The sequence below is a fragment of the Astatotilapia calliptera genome, chromosome 5 (assembly GCF_964374335.1).
Source record: "Astatotilapia calliptera chromosome 5, fAstCal68.1, whole genome shotgun sequence".
Taxonomy (NCBI): Eukaryota; Metazoa; Chordata; class Actinopteri; order Cichliformes; family Cichlidae; genus Astatotilapia; species Astatotilapia calliptera.
In genome coordinates this window covers 16,806,393-16,830,410 of record NC_137426.1, presented here as the reverse complement: position 1 = coordinate 16,830,410, position 24,018 = coordinate 16,806,393, and the positions used below count along the sequence as shown (strand labels likewise).

The 24,018-nt window shown below is 41.0% G+C and overlaps 2 protein-coding genes across 2 annotated transcripts; one reads left to right on the top strand and one right to left on the bottom strand.

The window, feature by feature from the left end:
• Positions 1-2,431: 2,431 nt before the first annotated feature.
• On the top strand, positions 2,432-13,830 carry plch2b (phospholipase C, eta 2b). Its single transcript, XM_026167603.2, has 21 exons — positions 2,432-3,066; positions 4,004-4,150; positions 4,630-4,873; positions 4,989-5,118; positions 6,622-6,792; positions 7,099-7,192; positions 7,318-7,521; positions 7,617-7,737; positions 7,829-8,000; positions 9,117-9,227; positions 9,315-9,398; positions 9,481-9,578; positions 9,671-9,759; positions 9,872-10,057; positions 10,153-10,260; positions 10,363-10,487; positions 10,581-10,665; positions 10,756-10,902; positions 12,096-12,175; positions 12,265-13,345; positions 13,433-13,830. The coding sequence occupies exons 1-21, from the start codon at positions 2,715-2,717 to the stop codon at positions 13,438-13,440; spliced, it is 3,837 nt and encodes a 1,278-aa protein (XP_026023388.2). The 5' UTR covers positions 2,432-2,714; the 3' UTR covers positions 13,441-13,830.
• grik6 (glutamate receptor, ionotropic, kainate 6) lies at positions 13,580-20,963 on the bottom strand. Its single transcript, XM_026167604.2, has 10 exons — positions 20,815-20,963; positions 20,604-20,693; positions 16,378-16,409; positions 16,113-16,292; positions 15,737-15,960; positions 15,477-15,574; positions 15,153-15,370; positions 14,850-15,069; positions 14,498-14,742; positions 13,580-14,193 (listed from the first exon to the last, which is right to left on the bottom strand). The coding sequence occupies exons 2-10, from the start codon at positions 20,668-20,670 to the stop codon at positions 14,089-14,091; spliced, it is 1,389 nt and encodes a 462-aa protein (XP_026023389.1). The 5' UTR covers positions 20,671-20,693; positions 20,815-20,963; the 3' UTR covers positions 13,580-14,088.
• Positions 20,964-24,018: the final 3,055 nt, after the last annotated feature.

Below are 24,018 nucleotides of genomic sequence, written 5' to 3'. Positions count from 1 at the left end.
AATGGAAAAAGAAACAATATCCAGGGAGCAGCAGTTCTCTGGGAGAAAATGCTTTGTTGATGCCTGAGGTTAGAGGGGAATGGCCGACTGTTTCTAACTGCTCTTGTTACAAGCAAGGTATGAAAGAGAGCATCTCTGAATGCACAGCACGTTGAAACGTGAAGCAGATGTGCTACATCAGCAGAAGGCCACACTGGTTGCTACTCCTGTCAGCTAAAAATGGGATACTGAGGCTATAACTTAAACATCCTCAGAGTGGAAAAATGTCGCCTGGTCTGATGAGTCCTGATTTCTGCTTCAACACTTAAATGGTGGCGTCCAAATTTGGCTGAAACAACATGAAAACATTGATCCATTTTACCTTGTATTTAAAGGTACATGCTGCTGGGAGTGGTGTAATTGAGTAGTGTTTTCTGTGTATTATTGTAGCGCTGTTGTTGTGTATATAAATAAAACTGAATTGTTTGTTTCATTATAACAAATGATGATCACATAAATCACTTTATGACCACAGTGCACTCATCCCCTGATGGCTGCTTCCAGCAGGATAACGCACTGTGTCAAAAACTCAGATCTTGTTAAACTGATTTCTTGATCATAACAGTGAGTTCAACGTACTCAAATGTCCTCCACAATCACCAGAACCTAATCTAATAGAGCCCCTTTGGGATGTGGTAGAAGGGGAGATTCATATGATGAATGTTTCCAGCACCTTGTTAAATCTGTGCAATGAAGGCAGTTTCTCAAGGAAAAAGGTGGTCCAGCTTGGAACTAGTGAACTAGTGTACCTACCAAAGTGCCCACTGAACGTAGAAAAATCATAAATGCATAAAACTCCATTTAGTCCACACATACTGTATACAACATAATCATAGAGCCTGAGAGTTACAACGCTTTGTAAATATGGAGGCGCATGAGAAGACAACATCTTTCAAGAGTCCATGGGTGAAGAAGAGAATGCGTGGTCGTGAATCAAGGGGGAGACAACAGAATAAAGGAGGATGGCAAAAGCACACGCTGTAGTTCTTCCCCCATTAGCATGCTTTTTGTCCCGCTCACGTAACATGCAAATGAAAGGAGTTCTTTTGCCATACAAAGTAGAATGTAAAACCCAGTAAAATAAACACCTGAAGAGCATCCACCCTGATACACCACAGCAGTACAGAAGCCATTCATTGACACAAAGCTTTTATTTTGACTCAAATGTGTTTCCCTGCATGCGCGTTTTTAGAAATGTATCTTCCGTAGTGCAACCTTAAAAAAGGTTTCAAAAATACTCAGAAGCAATTGAGAAAACGTGAAAATGTCCACGTTTCCTATCACAGCTTTTCTCAGTTGCTTTAGAATATTTCTCAACACAGTTTCGATGTTCCTCGAAGTGTTGATGCATTTCCCAAAGCAGCTCATGCGTTTAGCAAAACACCACAGTTCTGCTGGATGCATGAGCTTTTTCTAATGTCACTGAATGAGTTATTGCCAGGTTCCTTTGACATTGTGTAAGCATGAGTGGTCAAAATATTTAGCCATTTTCTCAGAATGAAAGCCTTTCTGTGGCTGACTAACTGCTATTGTGTGGTTTCACGTTCAATTATTCTATTAACATCTTATGACAAGTGCAAATAAACTATTTTATTTGTCCTGCCATGATCTCACAAAACTTTTACACTGCACAGAACATTACCATGGAGACCATCAATACCAAGAACATGAACTGTGGTAAGAAAACAGTGCTGCAACACTGAACAGCCTGTTGCTTCTGTCCTTTTGGACACCAGTAAGAACTGGTGTCCAAAAGGACGCCTGATTCTCTCCCTTGCAATGCAGCAAAGCCAGAACCACAATGTGCACCACATCCACCCTCTGCATTCTACACCTACACACATCCTTACATCTCTTCTTCTTCCAAGGCAGAATTGTTGCCTCCAGGAATGTTTATCTGAGAAGGCTGCTACATGTTTATTTGTACTTTGATTTATTTTTTAAGAAGCACAAAGACACAACCAATAACTGTAAACCAATTGTAGAATTTGTATTAAGCTTCTGAAACATTTGCAGATAGCTAGACCCTTTCTCTTGTGTACAAGTAAAAATATTGTGAAAAATTTCACACATTGGTTTGACAGCTTCACCTGCCATTCGAGAAGCGTCTGCTCTATGTCAGACTTTTGCCTCTAGGGGGAAATCACTGCACACAGTATGACGATACTTCAAGCTTCTTAAAACCTTAATGGCTCTAGTGGTAAAGCCTAATACTGTGTGTCATAAACATGGTTATGAAATCTACTTTAATGTCCATATTCTGTAATAACTTTGACTCTCATAGGTATGGTTAAAATAAAATGTGCAGCCACCGTGTCCCACTGTCTTCCTTCAGAGGCTTACTGGAAAATCCCTCTATGAAAGCAAGGCTGAAGCCTCACTCCGGGATTACAGCTTCAGGAAGATTTACTGACACAAACAAGGTGCACACTTCTTCCAATCTGAGAGCCCTCTCTGCATGAAAACATTCATAGAAGAACACTTGATGGTCACTACACTGGAAACCCGGACAAACAATGTCAAGGAATGAGCTTCCAGGGTGGGAATGTCAGTCCTTGCTCCCATGTAGGAATGCTTTAACTACAAGATGAGGATATGCTGACCCGCGTTACAAAGAAACCTGTCTGAAGAGTCCAACAGAGTGGGGAGGAAGAAGGTGGGTTCTCGTGGTGTGGATGGGCCAGGAGAGCTGGACCCAAATGTACAACTCAGGGATGAACATCAGCTCTGCGATGGCACCACAGTCTCCCGGACACAGTGGAACTCCACCACTGTCCTCTCTGCCTCCTAAGAAGACAACCTTTCAGTCCTTGGGATCTCTGTCATCAGGAGTGTTTTCACCGTCTCCGGCTAAAGCCTCCACTCATCAGGCAAACCCTGGCTCCAGCCGACTGAATTCCCCCACTCCATCTATTATGAGCTCCCCAAAACTTTGGCAGAAAGCATCTGTTTCTCGACTCGCAGAGGAATTCTTCTGGATTGGTGGAAGTGTGGTTGCACAGCCTAAATGGAGACTGGGTCAGATAGGTAATATTAAGTCAACTGATCACTAAATAATACTTAAATAATCACAGAAGCTCAGCAGCCTGTTTAGCAGAGGTGCTTGCTGTCTGCACCACACTGAGAGGGAAGAGGGAAAAGTTTTACTGGACATTTTTATTCCGGGTGTTGTAAATTTAAAACATTTGCCGTGACGTGTTGTCGCGAATGGCCTTCAAAACAAGGAGCTCGCACGTATAACAAATTAGGGAAGCAGTGAAGCAGATAATGGGCATATGGACAGTGGACAATCCTTTAGGATTAGCCTGAATGGTGTGCCAGGTTGCGTCACATGCACCTGAGCTTCAGATTACAAACAAAGGTTACTCGCACACAACATATAAACTGGTGACCTGATAATGACTTCATTGTTAGGAGAAAAAAGTGGTTCTGTTAAACGCTTTCCCAGTATACTTACTGTGGGCGCACACACCATTAAAGATTTCATGGAAAGTCACTGAAGGAAAGTCAGAAGAGACACTGTAGAGCACTGTGACGCATCTGACTGTAGGCACAGGCGTTTCTTTTTAGACAATAAGTAGTTTGTGTATTTTCATGGTGTAACTCAGCCTGTAATCTCACGAAGTAATGCTTGATAGTAAACCTCTAATCATCCCTTTGAGCTCATGATACTTCCCAACACAAAATAATGTGGTGTAGGATTTCATAAGTTACAAACATTCTCAGTCAATGACAACAGTAAGGCTCTTTTGACTTGGTGGTGGTGTAAGTATGGCACCAACATGATATTTTTACTCATAACCTCAGCATGCACGGTCCCAACATAGCAAGATTTTATTATTAAACTGAACATTTGATATCTTTGGGCACCCTGTGGTGCTGTCCATAAATTAATCGCAGTGGATTTCTGACAATCTTGACTAAAGAAGCCTTTGATAAATTTGTTTCTTGTGTTGTCCTGTAGTGGAGAGGTGTATGTGCACCATGCAAACTGGCACTCAGTTAACCAAAATGAAGGGGAAGAAGAAAGGACTGGTGCGATTCTTTTACCTGGACGAGCACAAATCCTGCATCCGATGGCGACCCTCCAGAAAACATGACAAGGCCAAAAGTGAGTGACCAGCTTTTGGTGTGGACGATCACTCGGGACTATTCGTATTGCATGAGAATTGAATTCAGCTCAAAGTTCATATTTGTATTTACTGATTATGATGTCTTAAAGAAACCACATTTTAGGCGTGGCCCTTCAGCTGAGGAAAAGCCACAAAAAGCTGTTTTGATGAATATTTGGTTTGGACCATCAGTTATAACTCCTGTTAGTTCGGCAAAGTTTCTTTTGGTTGATGGCAAATTTACCAGAAGAGTTGGATTTCAGCTCTTTAAAAAGCTGACATGTTTTACATCTGATAAACTGTTGTATTGTTGGGCGTTGGGACATTTGTATGTTTGCACATGGTTCAATAAATCATTTTCCTGGCAAGATTTATAATGAAATGGAGGTTTTTGCACAATACTGCATATTATTGTTTATAATTTATTTATTTTCAATGCTGCAGAGACATGAATGACCTCTCTGTTTTTGTTTTTCAGTAACTATTGATTCCATTCATGAGGTGTGTGAGGGGAAAAAGTCAGAGGTCTTCAGGCGTTACGCAGACAACCGTTTCGACCCAAACTGCTGCTTCAGTATTTACTACGGGGACCGTGTGAAGTCCCTGGACCTGGTCTCCACCAACGCAGAGGAGACCCGCACTTGGATCACTGGGCTGAAATACCTCATGGCTGGTATCAGTGATGAAGATAGTTTGGCTCGGAGGCAGCGCACCCGTGATCAATATCCTTTATCCGCCCACACAACTGTTCAACATGGTTTATAGGCACAAATACATCACTTTATATTTGGTAAACTGATTGTTTAGCGTATGGTTCAGCCTTAACTGCAGCTGAACGTGGTTACAGCAGACTTTCTCTGAGGCAGATAAAAATGGAGATGGCACCCTGAGCATCGGAGAAGTTCACCAGCTGCTCCACAAGCTCAATGTGAATTTACCCAAGCAGAAAGTCAGGGCGATGTTTCAGGTAAGACTTAAACTTGACAGACTTAACATGAATGTAACCTCTAATTGACACTTGCCCTCTGCTCCCCTACACTCAAAAAGTGATTCTTTGACCTGAAACATATAAGGTCAAAGGTTAACTTATTCAAACAATGAATCATTAAGGAAAAAATGCCTGGTGAAAACTGAATGTATACCAATCAAGTCAAATTTATTTGCCTAGATGTGATAAAATGTAGCGTTTTACACTGTACTTATATAACAAACTTACATAACAAAAGTTCACATTTAGGGCGTAAATATTTTTTGAGTGCAGACATGTTTCATATAATTTTAAACTACAACATGTTGGTTACTTGAATGATAGCTTTACCTGAGTTTATTTGTCAATGATATGTAGTAACAAGCCTCATCTTTATTGAGCACGAGCATTGCTGCCACTGTCATAGTCGCTGCCTTTGTCTTGTTGGCATGCGTGTATTCTCATTGATAATAACTGATCCTAAGGGAAGGGAAATGTATATATCAGAACAAATTTTCATGGCAAATTATTCAGTAGGTTCAGTAGCTTAAAGTGTTTCTGACATGATGCCCTTCAGAACCAGAAGAAGTCCTCCTACTGCGCCAAACTATTTTTTTTTAACTCACTTAAAATAAAAAGAGATCCAAGTTGAATTTTTACACGTGCAAAGTTAGCACAATAGCTTCCATATTCATAAACTCAGGGTCACTACTTTTTTAATGATATGGACTAATTTTGTTTAATAAATAAAGTGAGAGACTACATAGGTGTGTATGTCTCTCTTCTGGTAATGTCATTGTCTGTTTCCAGTAAGAAGGCAAGTCCCACATTCTGAGAAAAACTCACAGTCACTGTCGAGACATTTAACACCACACCTTTCGTGGTAGTGACAAAGCAAAAGCATCACCAGAGATAGCACGATTCCTCCTCAGAGGACCATGTCAGTAGTTAAATCTGCACAAAACAAGTATACCAATACTTGCAGAGCCAAACCGTGCAACTAAAATGGCTAAAATAAATAAATAGAGCAAGAAAAAATATGACAGCTAGTAAATCTAGTAAAATGTTTCAAACCCAGAAAATATGACAGGACACAAATCCTGCACTCTGGGGCAGCCTAAAGAAACCAGATTGGAAAGTGTATTAACCAATAAAAAAATATGTAAAATCCTTAAGCAGACTCTCCCTGTGATCTTCCCATGCTTCCCATCATCCCATGATTATATACAGAGAAGCATAAAATGCTACAGATGGAGCCAGCAGACAAATATGTGCATTCAGTGTTTTTGTTGGAACGGTGGAAAAGGCTATCACCGGAAGCCCATATGGTTGTCACAGATGGCCTTTGTTGTATCGCAATATTGCTTTAGTTGCAGTAGCTCACTGCCCGTCCTCCCCTCCCCCACCTGTGAATGAGCTCTGTTTTGATGCTGACAGATATATCATTCAGAAGGTACTGAGAGAGAGACAGACATCATAAAATGTTTTCGCCACTATCTGCAGGAAGCAGACACGGACGAGAACCAGGGCTCTCTCGGCTTTGATGAATTTTGTTCATTCTACAAGATGATTTCCACACGCAGAGACCTCTACCTGATTCTGATCTCCTACAGCAATCAGAAAGAAGTCCTGGATCTCCATGACCTTGCACGCTTTCTGGAAAATGAACAGAAGGTAGTCAAAAGTCAAACCAATCACAATCATCTGTTTGATACTATTTATCCCCATTTTTACCTCTCCTTGAAATGTATTTTAAGTGTATCAGATTGACATCAGTGATGGTGTCTAAGAAGAAGCTAAAATGTATTTTAACCAATCACTGCAGTGCAAGAGACAAACGTGAAGTCATGAAATTGAGATATAACAAGCAATAAAGTGCTTTAAAAGATTGAATGAAATTATTGCTAATAGCAGTTTTCAAAAAGCTTTTAACTTTTGGATCCAATAAGATAAAAACAGTTCATTGTGTTCTATTTGTAGATGCGAGGCCTAAACAGAGAGCATCTAGTGGACATAGTGGCCAAGTTTGAGCCGTGTCCTGAGAACCTCCAGCGTATGGTACTGGGTATTGATGGTATGTAGGCCTTGCTCAAAGTGCCTGTGGCCGGTGAAACGTCGTTATTATCACATGTCAGTCAAACCAGATTTAATTTTCAGTCTGCAAATAAAATAGCTGCTCCAACAACTCTCTTCCTTTAGGTTTCACCAACTACATGCGGAGTCCTGCAGGCGATATCTTCAACCCCGAGCACAATCAGGTAAACCAGGACATGACGCAGCCTCTAACCAACTACTTCATTGCCACGTCTCACAACACCTACCTGACAGGAGACCAGCTGCTCTCTCAGTCTAGAGTGGAAATGTATGCCTACGTCCTGCAGGCAGGCTGTCGCTGTGTGGAGGGTAAGAGCCGACACAACAAGAACCTGAGCTGTTATTTCAGTGTGTGATTTTTTATAAGATTACAAATGGTTGTCAGCTCTTTCCCCCTCTCTTAGTGGACTGCTGGGATGGACCAGATGGAGAGCCCATTGTCCATCATGGTTATACCTTGACATCCAAAATTCTCTTCAAAGATGTAATTGAAACAATTGACAAATATGCCTTCACAAAATCACAGTAAGATTTTTTTTTATTCCTGGTGCTGATTACAATTTTGTCGAGCTGGTGCACCTGCGCAGTCATTCAGTTATTGTCACCTCACTGCCAGGTATCCCGTGATCCTGTCCATAGAGAACCACTGCACTGTGCCTCAGCAGAAAAAGATGGCTAAATATCTGAGAGAGGTGCTGCAGGACAAACTGGATCTGAGCAATGTCAGCGTGCATGAATGCAAAAAGCTGCCATCCCCTGAGATCCTGAAAGGAAAGATTTTGGTCAAGGTAGAGTTGTTTTTACCCACACACACAATCACAATCACACACAAGCACACACACGCGCGCGCACACACACACGCACGCGCGCACACACACACACACCTATATGCTATTCAGACGTCACCTGACTACAGTAGGTAGTCGCTTCCAAGTATCATCTCATTGTAGTTATGACATGCAAAGTGGATGAACCAGCTGACAAAATACCTCACTGAGCTGATAGGAAGTTAACTTTAAACCAAATATTTAATCATCACAACCAAGGAATGCAGACGAGCATCTCTGATCGTGCAACGTGTTGAACCTTAAAGCAGATGGGCTACAGCAACAGAAGACCACACCAGGTGCCACTCCCTTTAGACGAGAACAGGAAACTGAAACTAAAGTTCACATGGGTTTGCCAAACGTGGACAATCCTCATTACCTCACCGTCTTGTGTCAACAGTTCAGTCTGGTGTGGTGTTGCTATAGTCTGGGTATATTTTCTTGTCAAATTTTGGGCTTGAGCATCAGAATAAGGACCAAAATCTCAGAGGAATGTTTCTAGCACCATGGAGTTAAGAGTTAAGGCAGCTATGAAGGAAAAAGGAGGGTTAAACCCAGGACCAGCAAGGTGTACCTAATGAAATGGCTGGTGAAATTTGAAATTAAGCAATACTGTTCACGTTTAGCTCAAAAACAATTTACAATGATGTAACTTTTAGCACCTGTGAGGCCACAGACTCTCATTCACATTACATCTCAGGAATGTGACTCTGCAGATGTTGAGGTGTGTTCATTTCCCTTTGTGAGACACAATGCTGAAAACTGTCTTTTTTCTTTTCTGTAACAAAGTCTGTCAACACAACACGAAGGTGTAAATGTAAACCCTGTCCAGTCTGTTGCAATCACTATCCCTCATGCAGTGATGTGTAACCCACACAGTACTTGTGTAGGTTACAAACTGCACACAGCAAGTAGAAAGAGTGCAGCTTTGTGCTTTCTCTATCATTGTCCTTGGCAGATCCTTGGCAGTTTACAAAATAAATGATTATATGTATATTATTACACACACACACACACACACACACACACACACACACACACACACACACAAGGTGATTGTTAATTTTCTGTTTTTAGGGGAAGAAGCTGCCAGCAAACCTTGATCCTGATGTGGAGGAGGGTGATGTGTCTGATGAAGACACTGGAAATGAGGAAGAAGAGGACGATGATGACGATGATAACCCACAGGCAAATGAAACATTTAAACAGAAAGAAAGAAACAAAGTAAGTAAGAAAGAAGGTAAATATAGTAAGATTGCAATTTGAACTTTTCAGGATGGGAATAGCGTTAACTCTACTAATCAGCCTAAGAAGAAGAGACGATTTGGGAGATCAATCATGAGAAGCTTCAAAAGAAAGGTCAGCTGATATAAAACCAATATCTGACAGCTTTCCGTTTGGGTGACTTTGACTTAAAATATTCGATTTTTTTTTCTTTCAGAGAAAAAAGAGAATACGAGTGAAAAACAAGGCCATGTCTGATGGTGAATCAGACTACAGCAGCAGCAGGGAGAGGACACAAATTGTTTACCATCCTAAGTAAGACCCGTTACTAAACGTCAAAAACAGCTGACAATCTAAACGTTATCATATCTGGGATTACACGTATATGATTCCCTCTGTCTCCGTAGAAAAAGGAAAACAATGAGGCTCTCCCGAGCTCTCTCTGATCTGGTCAAATACACAAAATCTGTCCGTGTGCATGACATAGAAACACAAGGTAAATCCAACTAGAAACCTTTGCCTGCATTTTTGTTTTCACTAAGCACATCCCAACTCATAGAAACTTTTCAGAGTGAGTGTCTCATACATTTTAATTTTCTTTTTGGCAGCATTCATGAGCAGTTGGCAGGTATCATCCCTGGATGAGACAGTAATGAACCAGATCTTACAGCTTAAACCGGGTGAGCTGGTGCGTTTCAACCAGCGCCAGCTTCTAAGAGTCTATCCGTCCAACTACAGAGTGGACTCAAGCAACTTCAACCCACAATCATACTGGAACTCAGGATGCCATATGGGTAACAAAAGTGTCACTAAAACTCAATACTAGCGTTATGTGATACTGTTTGTTGTTAACTTGTTAACTTGTTGTCACGTTGCTGTTTCATCTTAGTTGCTATGAATTATCAAACAGAAGGTCGCATGCTTGAACTGAACCAAGCCAAGTTCTCGAGCAATGGAAACTGTGGATATATTCTGAAGCCCAAGTGCATGTGTAAAGGTACGTGGTGTTCACTCACACTTAGTAGATTTCTGCAGATTACAAAGTGAAGAGCAATGAATCCTGGATCAGCACCTAATAAATACTATTGCTTTTCATAAGGTGCCTTTAACCCAGTGTTGGAGGAGCCCCTGCCAGGACACAGAAAAACTCAGTTAGTGCTGAAGATCATTAGTGGACAGCAACTTCCTAAACCCAAAGACTCCATGTTTGGGGACAGAGGAGAGGTCAGGTCAAAATACAGTAGATATAAAGTCAAAGAGTTCAACAAAAAATACGTTTTTAACACTAAAGTCAAGTTTTTCTTGGACTTTTTTTAGATAATTGATCCCTTTGTTGAAGTCGAGATCATCGGCCTACCTGTTGACTGCTCCAAGCAGCAGACTAGAGTAGTGCATGATAACGGTACGTGTGAAGCTCCACGTTGCAGTTTAAATCACTCCGAGCCAAGCTGACTTTGTGTTTCTCAGTCTTGGTGACATTCTTTTCTTTCAGGTTTCAACCCAATGTGGGAGGAAACCCTCGTCTTCAACATTCAAATGCCTCAAATCGCCCTGGTGCGATTCCAGGTGTGGGATCACGATCCTATTGGAAGAGACTTCATTGGACAGAGGACTGTAGCTTTTACCAGCATGATGCCAGGTGGAGTACCTGTACACTTGTTTGCTTGGTTCCAGAAGTTATACTTCTGAAAGGATACTCCTTTATTCTGTTAAAATTGTTGCCTTTTGAAAGGTTATTAATTTTTCAGTGTTGCAAAAACTTCATTTTTACAAATAAATTAAAGATTTAGGACAACTTCCCACTTTCTGCAGAGTATCATTAGTGTTTTGTTTTAACTATGAGGCATTTGGGAAATGCATCTTCAGAACATCAAAAATATGAGAAACGTGCTAAAGCGATTGAGCAAAACTTTATGAATTTGATTGTTTATCCTTGCCAGTGTTGCAGATTTGTTTTGAGTCCTTACGTGTTAAAAAAGTGAAAGAATATAAGGACTGAGCTTCCATCAGTGGACTTATATACATATACACACAACGGTGCAAGAAAAGAGCACAACACATTGTCATCATCCAGTCCAGATCACACCCCCCTCAGACCAAAACAATCAGCATAAACCATCAGAGGCAGCAGAGCGGACGGTCTGATCTCACACGCTTCCACAGCAGCTTCTTTCCTAATACAGGAAATACAGTTTTTATACTTGAAATTACCTGACATATTGTCCTTTCCACAAAAAAAATTCTGAAGTAATTTTGTGGACTTGAAAATCTAACTAGAGTAAAATAAAAATAGAGCAAATATCTTGAGTTGGAGCGTTTTTTAATTTGGTGGAAATATTATGAAAACTTGTCTCATGAGACTTTGATGTATTTATTGAGACTGGATGTCTAAAATACTTCAACTGCTTTCAAAATGTTCTGTGCTTTTATTGTAATACCTGTGCTGATTTTCCTATAATATAAATTTCCTCTGACTTATGCTCTCCACAATACAACAATAATTAATAACGACTAAAACTAAGATTGAAACCAGTGAAAACTAAACTGAAGTGAGCAAACAAACCCTGAGACTATTTTAAACTAAACTAAACTGAAAGCAAAAAGTGAAAACAGAAAAAACAAAAACTAATTCATAAACAAAACTAAGATAACTCTGGTCTTGACTTTATCTCCGTGCGCATTTTTTATGTTGGCATTCATTTGTCTCTGACTCTAAGCTCTCCACAAGATGTCCTACATATCCAAACCCAGTGTAAGTGTACAGATGCCAAATAAAAGATTTCAAATCTAAATAATTTTTTTCCTGTTGTTTGTTTGTGTGCTTGTTCGCAGGTTACCGCCATGTCTACCTGGAGGAAATGGCAGAATCATCGATCTTTGTTCATGTCGCTATTATTGGCATGGCAGGAAAGGTATGGCATTATAAAATACACTTACAGATCTAAGATCATCTTCACCTGACAACTCTATCTTATGATTTCTGATTTCCTTTGTGTGACAGATCAAACCAGCAAATGCTGTGCAAGCAGCTAGGAAACACATCCAAAAAGCAGCCCAGAAGCATATGAAGAGCCATCAAAGGCAGCCATCTCTAGATTTTTCTGTCCAGTCTTCAGAAGATGGACGTGCTTTGTACTTCCGCAAAGATCTGGACACCATCTCTCAGGACAGCAGGAGTGGGGAAACGTCTCATCTGGTTCAAGGGCCCGCAGCCAAAGCTGCCATCCACAAAGGGGCCATGAGTGAACCTGTCAGACGAGCTCACAGAGTTAAAATTCTTGAACCACAAGAGACAAAGAGAGGGATCTTTAGCCGGATGTCTTCCACTGACTCCCAGCACACTGGGGTTGCTCCCTGCGTGATAGCTGAAAGCTTTGACCTTGAGACCTCTTCCCAGACTTCTTCTCCTGACAGTCCTGCTCCAGACAGCCAAAATCCAGTAATTCAAGAGGAGCTGGAAAATGACCCCAGTGAATTACAACAGTCCAACTGTGCTGGGCAGCAGATAGAGTCAGAGCAGCCTGAACCACCTGAGGAATTACCACCAGAATCAAAACCAGGCAATGACATTGCCACAGAGCCTGAGCCACTGCCAGAAGCTCAGAGTCAGACCGACACAGTCCCTCAGCCTCCACTCGTGCCACAGCCAGAAGCCAAACCTTCTCCTCTTGTCCCTCCATCATCCCCTGCAAGGGTTAGACGGACTTTAGAAGCTCCCGTGACCCCCTGGCCATCCACCCCAATAAGGACAAAGGGCCGCTCACGCAGTTGCCCTCGAAAACAGACTACCTCTGCTCAGACACCGATGCTGAACCGAAAGCCTACTTTCCACTGTCAGATGCGCGGAGCTCAAAACTACAGCAGCTACAGCAACCCTGTGAGACGCATACCCAACGGTCTCTGCCTGTTGGACACCACGTCCAGCAGCAGCAGCGACAGCAGCACCGACAGCCTAGACTTTGTGCCCCCGCCCTCATCAACTGGGTCAGAGCAACACGAAGGGACACTGCAGAGAGAGATGAAGGCCCTCTTTGACCAGAAGATGAGGGAGATCCGCTGTAAATCACCGCTTTTTCTAGATGGTGAGTCACATTTGCAAAAGAATGAAAAGAAGTTTGATTACAAAAGCTAAGTGGCTTTTTGTTCTTTACTGTTTTTGTGATTTTTAGATTTGTGACAGGAAGAGATCAAGGTCGTCCTGAAAAAAGAAAAGGATCAACAACAAGAAAAAAGAGGAATGATGGTGATGGTGGAGTGATATGTGTCAGATATGTAGCTTTTCTTTCTAGAATGATGGACGACGCAAAGCATTAAAACACTGTTAGATGGTTTTTTTTTATTTCTTTTCTAATCTTGCTGAAATGTTTACAATCATCCCAGTTTTTATGCATGAAGTAGTTTTTAAAAAGAAATTGCTGAAGTCACATGATGCCACTGCCAAGTGTACAAAATACATGATGCAGAGTTGCAAGCAGTAAACCTAGAAAGTAAACATGTGCACAGTTTGTTAGCAAAATGTTGAGTTTACAAGTGTAAACTGAAATTAAAAACGTTTTTTTATACTGAAGTGTTTGATTTTTCATTGAAAGAGTAGCAGTTGTACTGAAAAATCAGTAATTTATATATCTGAAAAAGTTGGACTTTTTTTTACATTTTAGTTCAAATGTAAATAATAAGGTTTACAGTCTACTGAGTTAATATTTCTGTAAATTCTTTGAACAAAGTTATCAAGTGTTATCAAGCCAAATGGAAAACAATAATTAAATCAAACATAAAAAGCTCTAAAAACTAAACGTTTCATAGTAGTTGAATCTTCCAAAGGCTTCTATGCCTTTTCCTTGTCTTTATCTACATTTTCCTGGGATCTGTTCCCACTGCTGGTCCTCAAGCGCAGACTCAGCTCCTCAGTCAGTACAGAGCAACATGTCTTCTGTGGGATGGACATGCAATCAAGATTAACACCAGTGCAACAAAAACACTTTATTCCACCTATTAGTTTAATGCAAATACAGATGAATGGATGGGTAGGCATCCCAGTCATCTGTATTTTCTAAAATCCATGTAATAAATGACAATGTTGCTTCAAATTGCAACCAATAAAAAAACAATCTTCTAATGGCAGAAGAACTGCCGCAGCCAAAAAAAATCATCAATTAATTTAAAATCTTAAAGAATAAACACACACACACACTGTTTCACTTGAGACATGTAAGTTGCGACAACCTTGCGCGTACCTTGTGCTCTGCTGCACGCCTGCGACTCTTGAAGGTCAGCTCCAGGACAGCCACAATTGTTCCCAGCCCAAGGCCGAGGGAAAGCACCAGAAATATCCCCTTGAGGTTATGCGGCTGCACAGCTGACACCTTGCCCTTGTCTGCTATGCAGCTGCTTGCCCACCACTTGCTTCGCAAGTAAGCCAGCTCCCCTGCCTCACTTAGCTGTAGGATTGCCACACTGAGGTTCTTTATGATTGGAGAACCTTTGAGGAAAAAAAATGATAGTTTTGGGTTATGTGCTGAATTTGATTTTACCATCTTTCATCTAAACTTAACTGTTTAATTAGAGTTTAAAAATAAATAACCTCACCAAGAGCAGCAGCAATGCTGTATCCCCTCATGCCAACGACTTCATGCGCCCGGACTAGTTCACAGTAACGCGCTACGGCTAAGTCCAGAGAAACAGACTCTCCAATGAAGGCGTAGTTGCCCTCTTTTGCACGTCGAATGCCTTCATCCATACTCGACACAAAACTCTTTGTCCGCTCCATGTGCTCATAGATTCTGCGGTACACTGGGTTGTTTGAATTCTAAATGAAGAAAAAAGAATAGCTTAGAGAGAAAAGCTCTCTAATTCCAGCTGAACTAGACACTTTAGGGCTGCAGTACTCACCTTAAAGAAAGCAAGTGTGGAAGAGCCAGCCAGGCAGCCATATTCAATCACATCCTGATTGGCCAAGTCCTCAAACCCTTTCACCATCAGGTGAGAGGACTCTGGGGTCTTAGTGGAGCTGAGGTTGGAGAAATAGCAAGCCAAGAGGACAACGCTAAATAACCACCAACTGCTGCAGATGACACGCCCCGAAAGGGCTTTGGGATGAGGGCCGGCACCTGAAACACAAAAAAGGCTCAACAAATGCCACAAAAGGGAGAGATGTTCACTTGTTTGTTGTTCAGATGCTTATCGGATTAGGTGGTGTCTGGATTTGCCATTAACCTTGAAGAGTCAGAGCTCCAGCTGTGTACCAAAGGCTGTGGAGGAGACCGAACGTGTTTTTCTCACTCTGAGGCTGACTCCACTCAGAAGGGCTGAGTCTGCAATTTGGATCAAAGGTGTTAATTGTTAATGAGACAGCACTCAGAGTAACCCACTGCCCGAAGGAATACAGATATAACCTCAAAACCCTCAAGAACTTAAATCAATCATTATTAAATGAATCATAATAATCACTTTAAAGAACTGCTTTCATGACCAACCTGGCAACTATGAAGATGCAAGCAGCCGTCCCCAGATAGGCAATGAGTATGCCAACCCAGGTCTGTGCTGAGAAAGGGGAAAGGAAATCAAAGAAGCCTGCATCCTCTGAAATGTCCTTCCTCAGCAGAATACTGATTCCCGTCTGCATGAATGGTTTGGTCATTCCCACAGCTTTCTCCCGAGCTGCAGTGAGAGTCAGTGGAGCAATAGCGAGGTCTGCTTCCTGTAGGATAAAAATATATTTGGCTAGTTTGGATATATAATGTGGATACTTTATTGGAACTTCTTAACATAGTTAGGTTTAAAGTCATGTTGATTTTTTTTTCAAAAACACCACATATTCACTTCTTCTTTTGAGAGTGCTTTGCTGCTCACCCCTCTCACCACCTCTCCAACCATCCCGTTCCAGTTCCCGCTCTCTTCCTGTCTACCATACGCGCCATCTTTCACCAGCTGCACTTTGTACTTGAAGCCCACTTTCTTGGCTACTTCAGAGAGCAGGTCCACGCAAAAGCCTTCCAGCTGAGCACCTTTGGACATCACATACGGCTCTTGCTGAAAGAATCGATGTGAAAGTCAGTGGGATTTATTTCACACTTAATTTTGTATTCACAAAGATATGCAAAGCCAGATTAGGTACCTTTATTGTTGTGATTCTGAGCTCTGACTGCACTGTTGTTGAGAGACAAAAATAATTAGATCAGCAATTCCATGAATTTTAAAAACCACAGCACACCTACATAACAGCTGTTTTCTGATTTTTATGGGACATTATTTGGAGTGTTATGTATTTTATTTACTGTCAAATATTTTTTAAATCTACTCAAAAAATCTGCACATTTTTAGCACACGCATCCCCAGGTCTCTGTTTATGTTTGAAAATGTCCTATAATATGTGTACCAATCAGGAATAACACTGATTATCACTGCATGCTGGCACCTGTTGGTAGGTGGGATATATTAGGGAGCAATTGAATATTTTGTTCTCAAAGTTTATGTGTTAGAAGCAGGAAAAATGGCCACAAGGATTTGAGTTAGTCTGACGGGGGCAAATTTGGATGGTAGACAACTGAGTCAGAGCATCATCAGAACTGCAGGTCTTGTGGGTTGTTCCCGGTCTGTAGTTGTCAATATCTGTCAAAAGTGGTCCAAAGAAGAAACAGTGATGAACCAGCAGCATCATAGGCTCATTGGTTGACCCATGTGGTCTGATACAACAGACAAGCTACTATCGCTGAAATTGCTGAAAAATGTTAATGCTGCTCCTGATAGAAAGGTGTCAGAATACACAGTCCATTACACTTGGTTCGGTACGGGACTGCATAGCTGCAGACCAGTCAAGGTTTCCTTGCTGATCCCTGTCCACTGGCAAAACCATGAACAATGGGCATGTGAGCATCTGAACTGGACCACAGAGTGATGGAAGAAGGTGGCCTAGTCTGACAAATCATGTTTTCTCTTAATCACAAAGCTGGCCGGCTGCATGTGCATCACTAGAAGGAAGCAGGGTAATGGTTTGGGCAATGATCTGCTGGGAAACCTTGGGTTCCACCATCCATGTGGATGTTTAACACCTATCACCAACCTAAGTATTGTTGCAGATCATGTAGAGCTGGGCGATAGAACGATAACGATATGTATCGCGATATAACTTTTACTCGATAGAGAAATTAAACTATCGCGATAGACTTCGCCACTCTTGTCCTCTTAAAAAAAAAAAAAAAAAAAGGTCAGCCAATCCAAATTAAGTAGCGCAGAGCCGAACCAATCACAGCCGCAGCGTCACGTCGCGTGACTTGTTACGTACAGCACAAGTGCCAAGCCGCACGTGTGTTTGTTTGGGAAGCAGCCAGCGCATAATGGAGGAAATGAGTGTGCCGACTAGAAAAATCAACCGAGCGTGACCGAAGAGAAAACAGATGATGGTTCCAATGCCGGAGAGATTGTCGAACGGAAGAGCCATAGAAGTTCCGTAGTGTGAAGGTATTTCGGCTATTTCAAGTCTGACGAAAAACAGAGTAGCATGCACTGTAAATTGTGCCGAAAGCAAGTCTGGAAATACAATAAACTGGTGCATGCGTCACACTGTGCACCACGTTATTGTTTCGGTGAAATGAATTTCTACAATACTGTTAATTCTACTCTCTGCAGTGTTTAAATGCTTACATATACACACAGTTACTGTCCGTCCACACATACGACTCTGTTCTGCTTCTATGCCCCAGCTTTGTTTACTTTTTCCCACCGAGGCTTCTAGACTTCTGATTGGCCAACATTTCTGCACGGTTAGGAATCTAGCGCCACCTGCTGCTTTGGCATGTTCATAGCAGCGTTTTCCTTCATTTCTGCCTTTATGTGTGGACAGGATTATTTTTTAAAACGAAAACGGAAAATCTCCGTTTTCAAAAATACCCGTGTACGTGTGGACGTAGCCTCAGTCTCTGACTGGAAGCGCTAATTCGTCATTCGGCTTTTGTCAGACTAAAGTAACTGTTAAAACTGTTTGAAAAGCTCAGCTATACAACAAGGAGAGATTGAGAATTTCCTTTTAGTTCTCAGTTTATTTGATATTGACAAAGGTTAGTCAGTTTTGTCTGTTCTTCTGTAAAACAAACTAAGATTTATTTTTAGAATTAATATTTTGTTTCTAAGTGGAATTGACAATTTAGTAGTCTGTTTCGTTTGTTCTATTTTGAAACTTAAACGCTTTAGCGGCTGCCTTTTGTGTAGTTTGTAATATTTGCCTTTATTTATCTGAAAAAGTCTCATGTTCCTTAAGTACATCTACCCTGTTGAACTTATTATGGGAAATAAATATTTAAATAAAAACAAGCTGCTGATTATTTCACATTTTACTTGTGAGCAACGGCACATTTAAATCTTACAAATATAGTTATTTGGCTTATATCGTGATAGATATCGTTATCGCCTGAAATGAAAAAAACATATCGTGATATGAAAAAATCTCATATCGCCCAGCTCTAAGATCATGTACACCCTTTCATGGAAACAGTACTCCCTGATGGCTGTGGTCTGTTTCAGCAGGATAATGTGGCCTGCCACAACAACAAAAAAATGAGTTAATTTAAACCAAGAGTGGTTTAAATTCCTGCAGATGCACTTGACAAACAAGTCTGATCCACGGAGGCCCCATCTCACAACTTACAGGACTTATAGGCTCTGTTGCTAAAATCTTGGTGCCATATACCACAGCAAACCTTCAGGGGCCTAGTGGAGTCCATGCCTTGACAGATAAAGGCTGTTTTGGCAGCAGAAGAGGGACCAACATAATATTATGCAGGTTGTAACAATGTGTATATTGTATTTGTGTAAATGTTTCTCTCTCTTTGTGTGTTACCTTTGCAACAGGCTAACAACCTGTCCTGGGTGTAGCCAAACCTTTGTCCATGTGATGTTTTGCCATAATGCACAAAACCAAACACAGTAGATCTGCACCTGGTTTACTGTTTTTGGTCAACACCTCATATCAACTGTGAAACATGGTGGTGGAAGTTGATGATTTGGGATTGTTTTGCAGCCACAGGCCCTGGGCACCTCCCACTCACTGAGTGGACCACAAAATCTTCTCTATATCAAAGTATTCTAGAGACAAATGTGAGGCCATCTGCCTAACTTTGGCTGGATTTACTTCATTTTAAAACCTGCAATAGAGTACAGTAGATATTTTTTGTGTGTCCTGAAAATGCCCTGATATAAAAAAAACCATACAATTGACACAGAGTTTACTTTCTTTTATGTCTGTAAGCTGTACTAACAAATATTCACATTTTTACATGTTTATAAAAGCTCAAAGATTAGAAAGACACAATGGGAAGAATAAGTTAAAAACAAGTCCTTGTATGCTTTTACCATCACAGATGTTTTCATAGTTGGAGTCCAAACTAAATTTAGAAGAATCAAAAACTCCTTTGTGCAGCTTTTCATCTTCAGACTTTAACACACAGAGACGTCCCTGAGGTGAAATTTGGGGTCCATCTACTGACTTTTTGAGCTCAAGTGGTTTCCGGTATCCTGGAGATCTGGCGGCTCTGCTCGCCTACTTGAAAAGTGTCCACAATCTATTTAGAGCAGTGTGTTATTCCAAAGAATTACAATGCTATGGCGCTGTGAGATGGGAGGGCAGTCAAAGAGCATCAAAAGCCTCAATTCAGGCCAAGGCCTAGGGGATCCGTCACCACAGGGTGACCCTGACAACCATCAGATCCTCCTTTTCAAGAGATGACACCAACACAAGCTCTTAAAGCCCCTGTCAGTTTTTGGCCACTCTTACAGACAGGGTCATTGTTTGCTCCATGGACTTGATTTATTATCGTTTTTTGTGTCCGCTGGCTAGCTTTCTTGGACAGGATGTAGTGCAACACTTTGATATTCAGCAAGGCTGACAGTTTATGTATTTGTTTGCTGTCAACCATGATCATTTTCTACCAATTACTGGGGAGGAAACATGAGGAATTTGGCAAAGAAAGAAAGCAAGCTGCCACCACTCTGGATTACAAATGCAGTGACCGGGTCAAACTGTAACGTATCAGTCTGTAGAAGCAAACTTAACAAACACAATGTTGTTGTTGAGGGATGGATGGATGGATGGATGGATGGATGGATGGATGGATGGAGAGATGGAGGACCGGACATCCATCCATCTCTCCATCCATCCATCCATCTCTCCATCCATCCATCCATCAACAACATTGTTGGATGGATGGATGGATGGATGGATGGATGGATGGATGGATGGATGGATGGATGGATGGATGGATAGATGGATTGATGTCCATCCATCCATCCATCCATCCATCCTTATCTTTTATGCATAGATGTGATCTAAATAAATAAACAGTCTCTTACTTGCAGTACATGTGCCCCTGTCCAGGAGAAATCCAAAGGACAGCAAAAACAATCCAAGCAGCATCATCTCTCTTAATCTAGACTTGCAACCTACAAATTATTAGGAGAGTAGTAGTAGTTTAAGGAGCATGCATAGAAGAGATGCATCAACTTTATAACACAAAAGCAAAAAACAAAGCAATCAAAGCAATAAAAAAGCTTAAAAACTAACCTGAAAAGAGTCCAGGATTTGACAGCACGTCAGCTTCGAACTGACCCTGACAGTAGCCAGCGCTCGACTGTGATTCACTGTGAACTGGCGTTTTTCAGATTGCAGTGAAACAAGAGATAGCCAACCAAGACTTTGTGGGTGGAGAATGTGGAGTAATTATTTTAAGGGGGTGGAGACAAGCAGCATAATGTTCAAACATATAGCTTCCAGTGTGAATTAAAATGTGATTCATTCTAATGATGACTAAACAGATTATGCAAATAAACATAATCCGATTCACAGGAGGTTGCATTATAGTTAAGCTGAGCCCCCATAAGTTGCATGATACTTAAATTGCATGCTGGGCATTTGAAGCAAGATTTCTCTCATCGTAAAAGTAATTGTAGAAAGAGCGAAAGCTAGGGCATATTTGACTGGTTATTGGAGATGCTGATGTTACATATGCACAAAACACAAAACACTCAGTGGGGAAAGAGTCAAAATATGACTTTTTGCAGTGTTACACTCTCTGGTGAAATGAGACCATGTCGATCAAAGGGTTGCAGTACACAGAAAGAAGATAAAATAACGTTCTCTCTCAGAGAACATAAACAAGGCTTTATTGGACAGTGTTCACTGCCCTTGGAGAGACATCTGAAGCTCTGTGAAGTGTCAAATTGCTAAGAAAGCCTTTGAAATAGTGCAAATGAAACAGTGCTAAAGGTAATATGGAGTGAGAGACTGTTTTTTCCTTGCAGCTCTAAAACCAGTGTTTGACCTGTTCCCCCTCTTCAGGTTTGTATTTCTGATTGACTGCATGTTTTTTACAGTATGGTTTAATTATTAATGGAAAACCAAGAAGTTAAAGTTTTATTTACACCCAAATGAATCTGAATTCTGAAAATGTACACAGTCTTAAAACATTTATTAAAATATGAACTAAGAGGCTTCCTAGCAGCCGAACTGCAATTATTTTTTTCAGTTTTGCAGTAGGAACTGGTTACTTAATAAATACACATGATGTTAAAAATAAATAAATAAATAAAGGAATGATGCTAAACTGTCTATATGAATTTGTTCTTCTATTGAATCAGTATGTATGTGTGTTTTCAGTGGGTGTCTTGTAGCTTCAAAATGTAGAACAGACCTAAAGAAGTGAGTAAGCCAGTGATTATATAATCAATCTATCTCATCTTTCATCTTATGCAGAAAGAGTAATAAATTAAAGTAATAAAGTAAATAAATCACTGCTGATTTAAGCAGGACTGAAATATGATTGAACTACCTTTTCCTAAAAACCTGTCCCACTAAACCATCTACAGGTCACTCTTCTGTTGCAGGGCTAATGTTGTAACATTGTAGAATGTGGCACAGTGGAATCATTATGAGGATCTTCTGCCAGCTATTGGCTTAGGACTATTCTTCTTCTTTTGCATGTTTTTATTTATTTATTTGATGTGTGGACTTTAGCCACATCCACGTGGGAGGTTCCCCTCTTGTCTAGCTGCCAGCTATTTGAAGTTGAATACTGTTAGTGTGGATTTGGAGCCCTTTTCGATGAGGACAGAAAGGGGGAAACTCTGGTGTGGAGAGGGAGGAAACAAAGGTGCTGGAGATCACATGAGGAGCTGGTTGAATTAGTTGTATGGGAAAAAGCACACCTTTATTGCAAATGGTTTTACCCTGGACTGGCCGGTTCTTTTTTAGTGGAAGGAAGATCCATTTTTAAGGGAATATGTGGAGTTTTTAAGAAAAAACTGGACTGGGAACTGATGCTAGCAACTTATGTATTATGAGAGTCAAAGGAGGAAAAGCCTACTGCACAATTAGTAGGTGACCAACCTGATGGAAGCACTAAGACCAAGAGATTGAAAGTGGCATTCCCAGGACTTGATGTAGAAACTCACTCCCACCAACACAAAGCTTTTTTAAGTGGAAGGTGGGTGGAAACTCTTTTAGGAAGCTACAAAATTAACATATGATTGACTGCTTATTTCGTTGAGTGACCATCTTTTCCTGTCTATGACCAAGCTAAAAACTCAGACCATGTTCTTAGGCCATGGACTGTGGACCGGAATTGCACTCCCAGTGCAGTAGTCTGCTATGAAAAGAAAAAAATGTATTGCTTATTTCCTGTGAGTGTGGTGGTTTTCTCCAGAGTGCTATTAGGATTTGTTTCCTTCTTATACCGAGACAACTTTTCCCCATTTTACATAGACTAATACATAGACAACTATTCAAGCCTACAGTCTGATAAGAATCACCAATAAAACTAGCCCGATGCATGCTTTTAAGTTGTGGGAGGAAGCCAAAGTACATGGGAAAGAAAAAAAACCCCACTCAGACACACTGAAAACATACAAGCTGCCTAGACTGGATTCAAATCCAGGACCAGAAGATCAAAATTTTAGCTGTAATCATGCTTATAGAATTGGGTTTTGTCCACTCAGCTGATGGCAGCATCAATAATTTGTATGAATAAAATGAAATGTGGCATCAGAAGGAGGATGTAAGGTCAGAAAGTTTAGGGAAAGTGCCCAATCTAAGAGTGGGGTGTGAGGATTTGATGTTTAAGGGTATTTACTGAAATGAATAAAAGGGGCTAGCTGCGGGATGCTGGTAGTGAAGAGGTCCAACAAAGTAAACCAACCAAAAATTGAGATGGCATGAGGAACACCAGCAAAGAAAATGAGCAATTGGTAAAAACTGGGAAACCGATTGGGGGCACACAAAGAATTAAGAAGATGATGGCAGGGGAAACTGATGAGGATGGCAAAAAAGATCAAAAACAAAGACAGGAAGCAAATGAAGAAAAAAAATCTCACTATAGCAACTGTGATAACCAACAGAAAACAGGAAGTGGCTATAACAGAAGCACACAAATGCGCTTTAAAGGCTTTATGTTCCCCCGGAGGACACACCCATGCATACTTGATCAAGTCTCCTCTGTCCTTTCAACATGACCTTCTAGGTCAGGTCAGGTCAGAGTAGACCAGGAGGTACACATTAGAGAAATGAAAGAAGCCCATAGAGACATGCAGAAAGGGTCAGTGGGAAATAAAATGTAAAAAATAAAATAAAAATAACCCATGCAAGAGGCTTTGTGTTTTCTTTCGTGCGGATATGGTCTTGAAACTACACATGTGACAAACAAAAATCTATTCAGAGCTGCCAAACGTCAGTCTACATCTGCAGTGGGTGGAGCTCGCTCGGTTGTCATGAAGA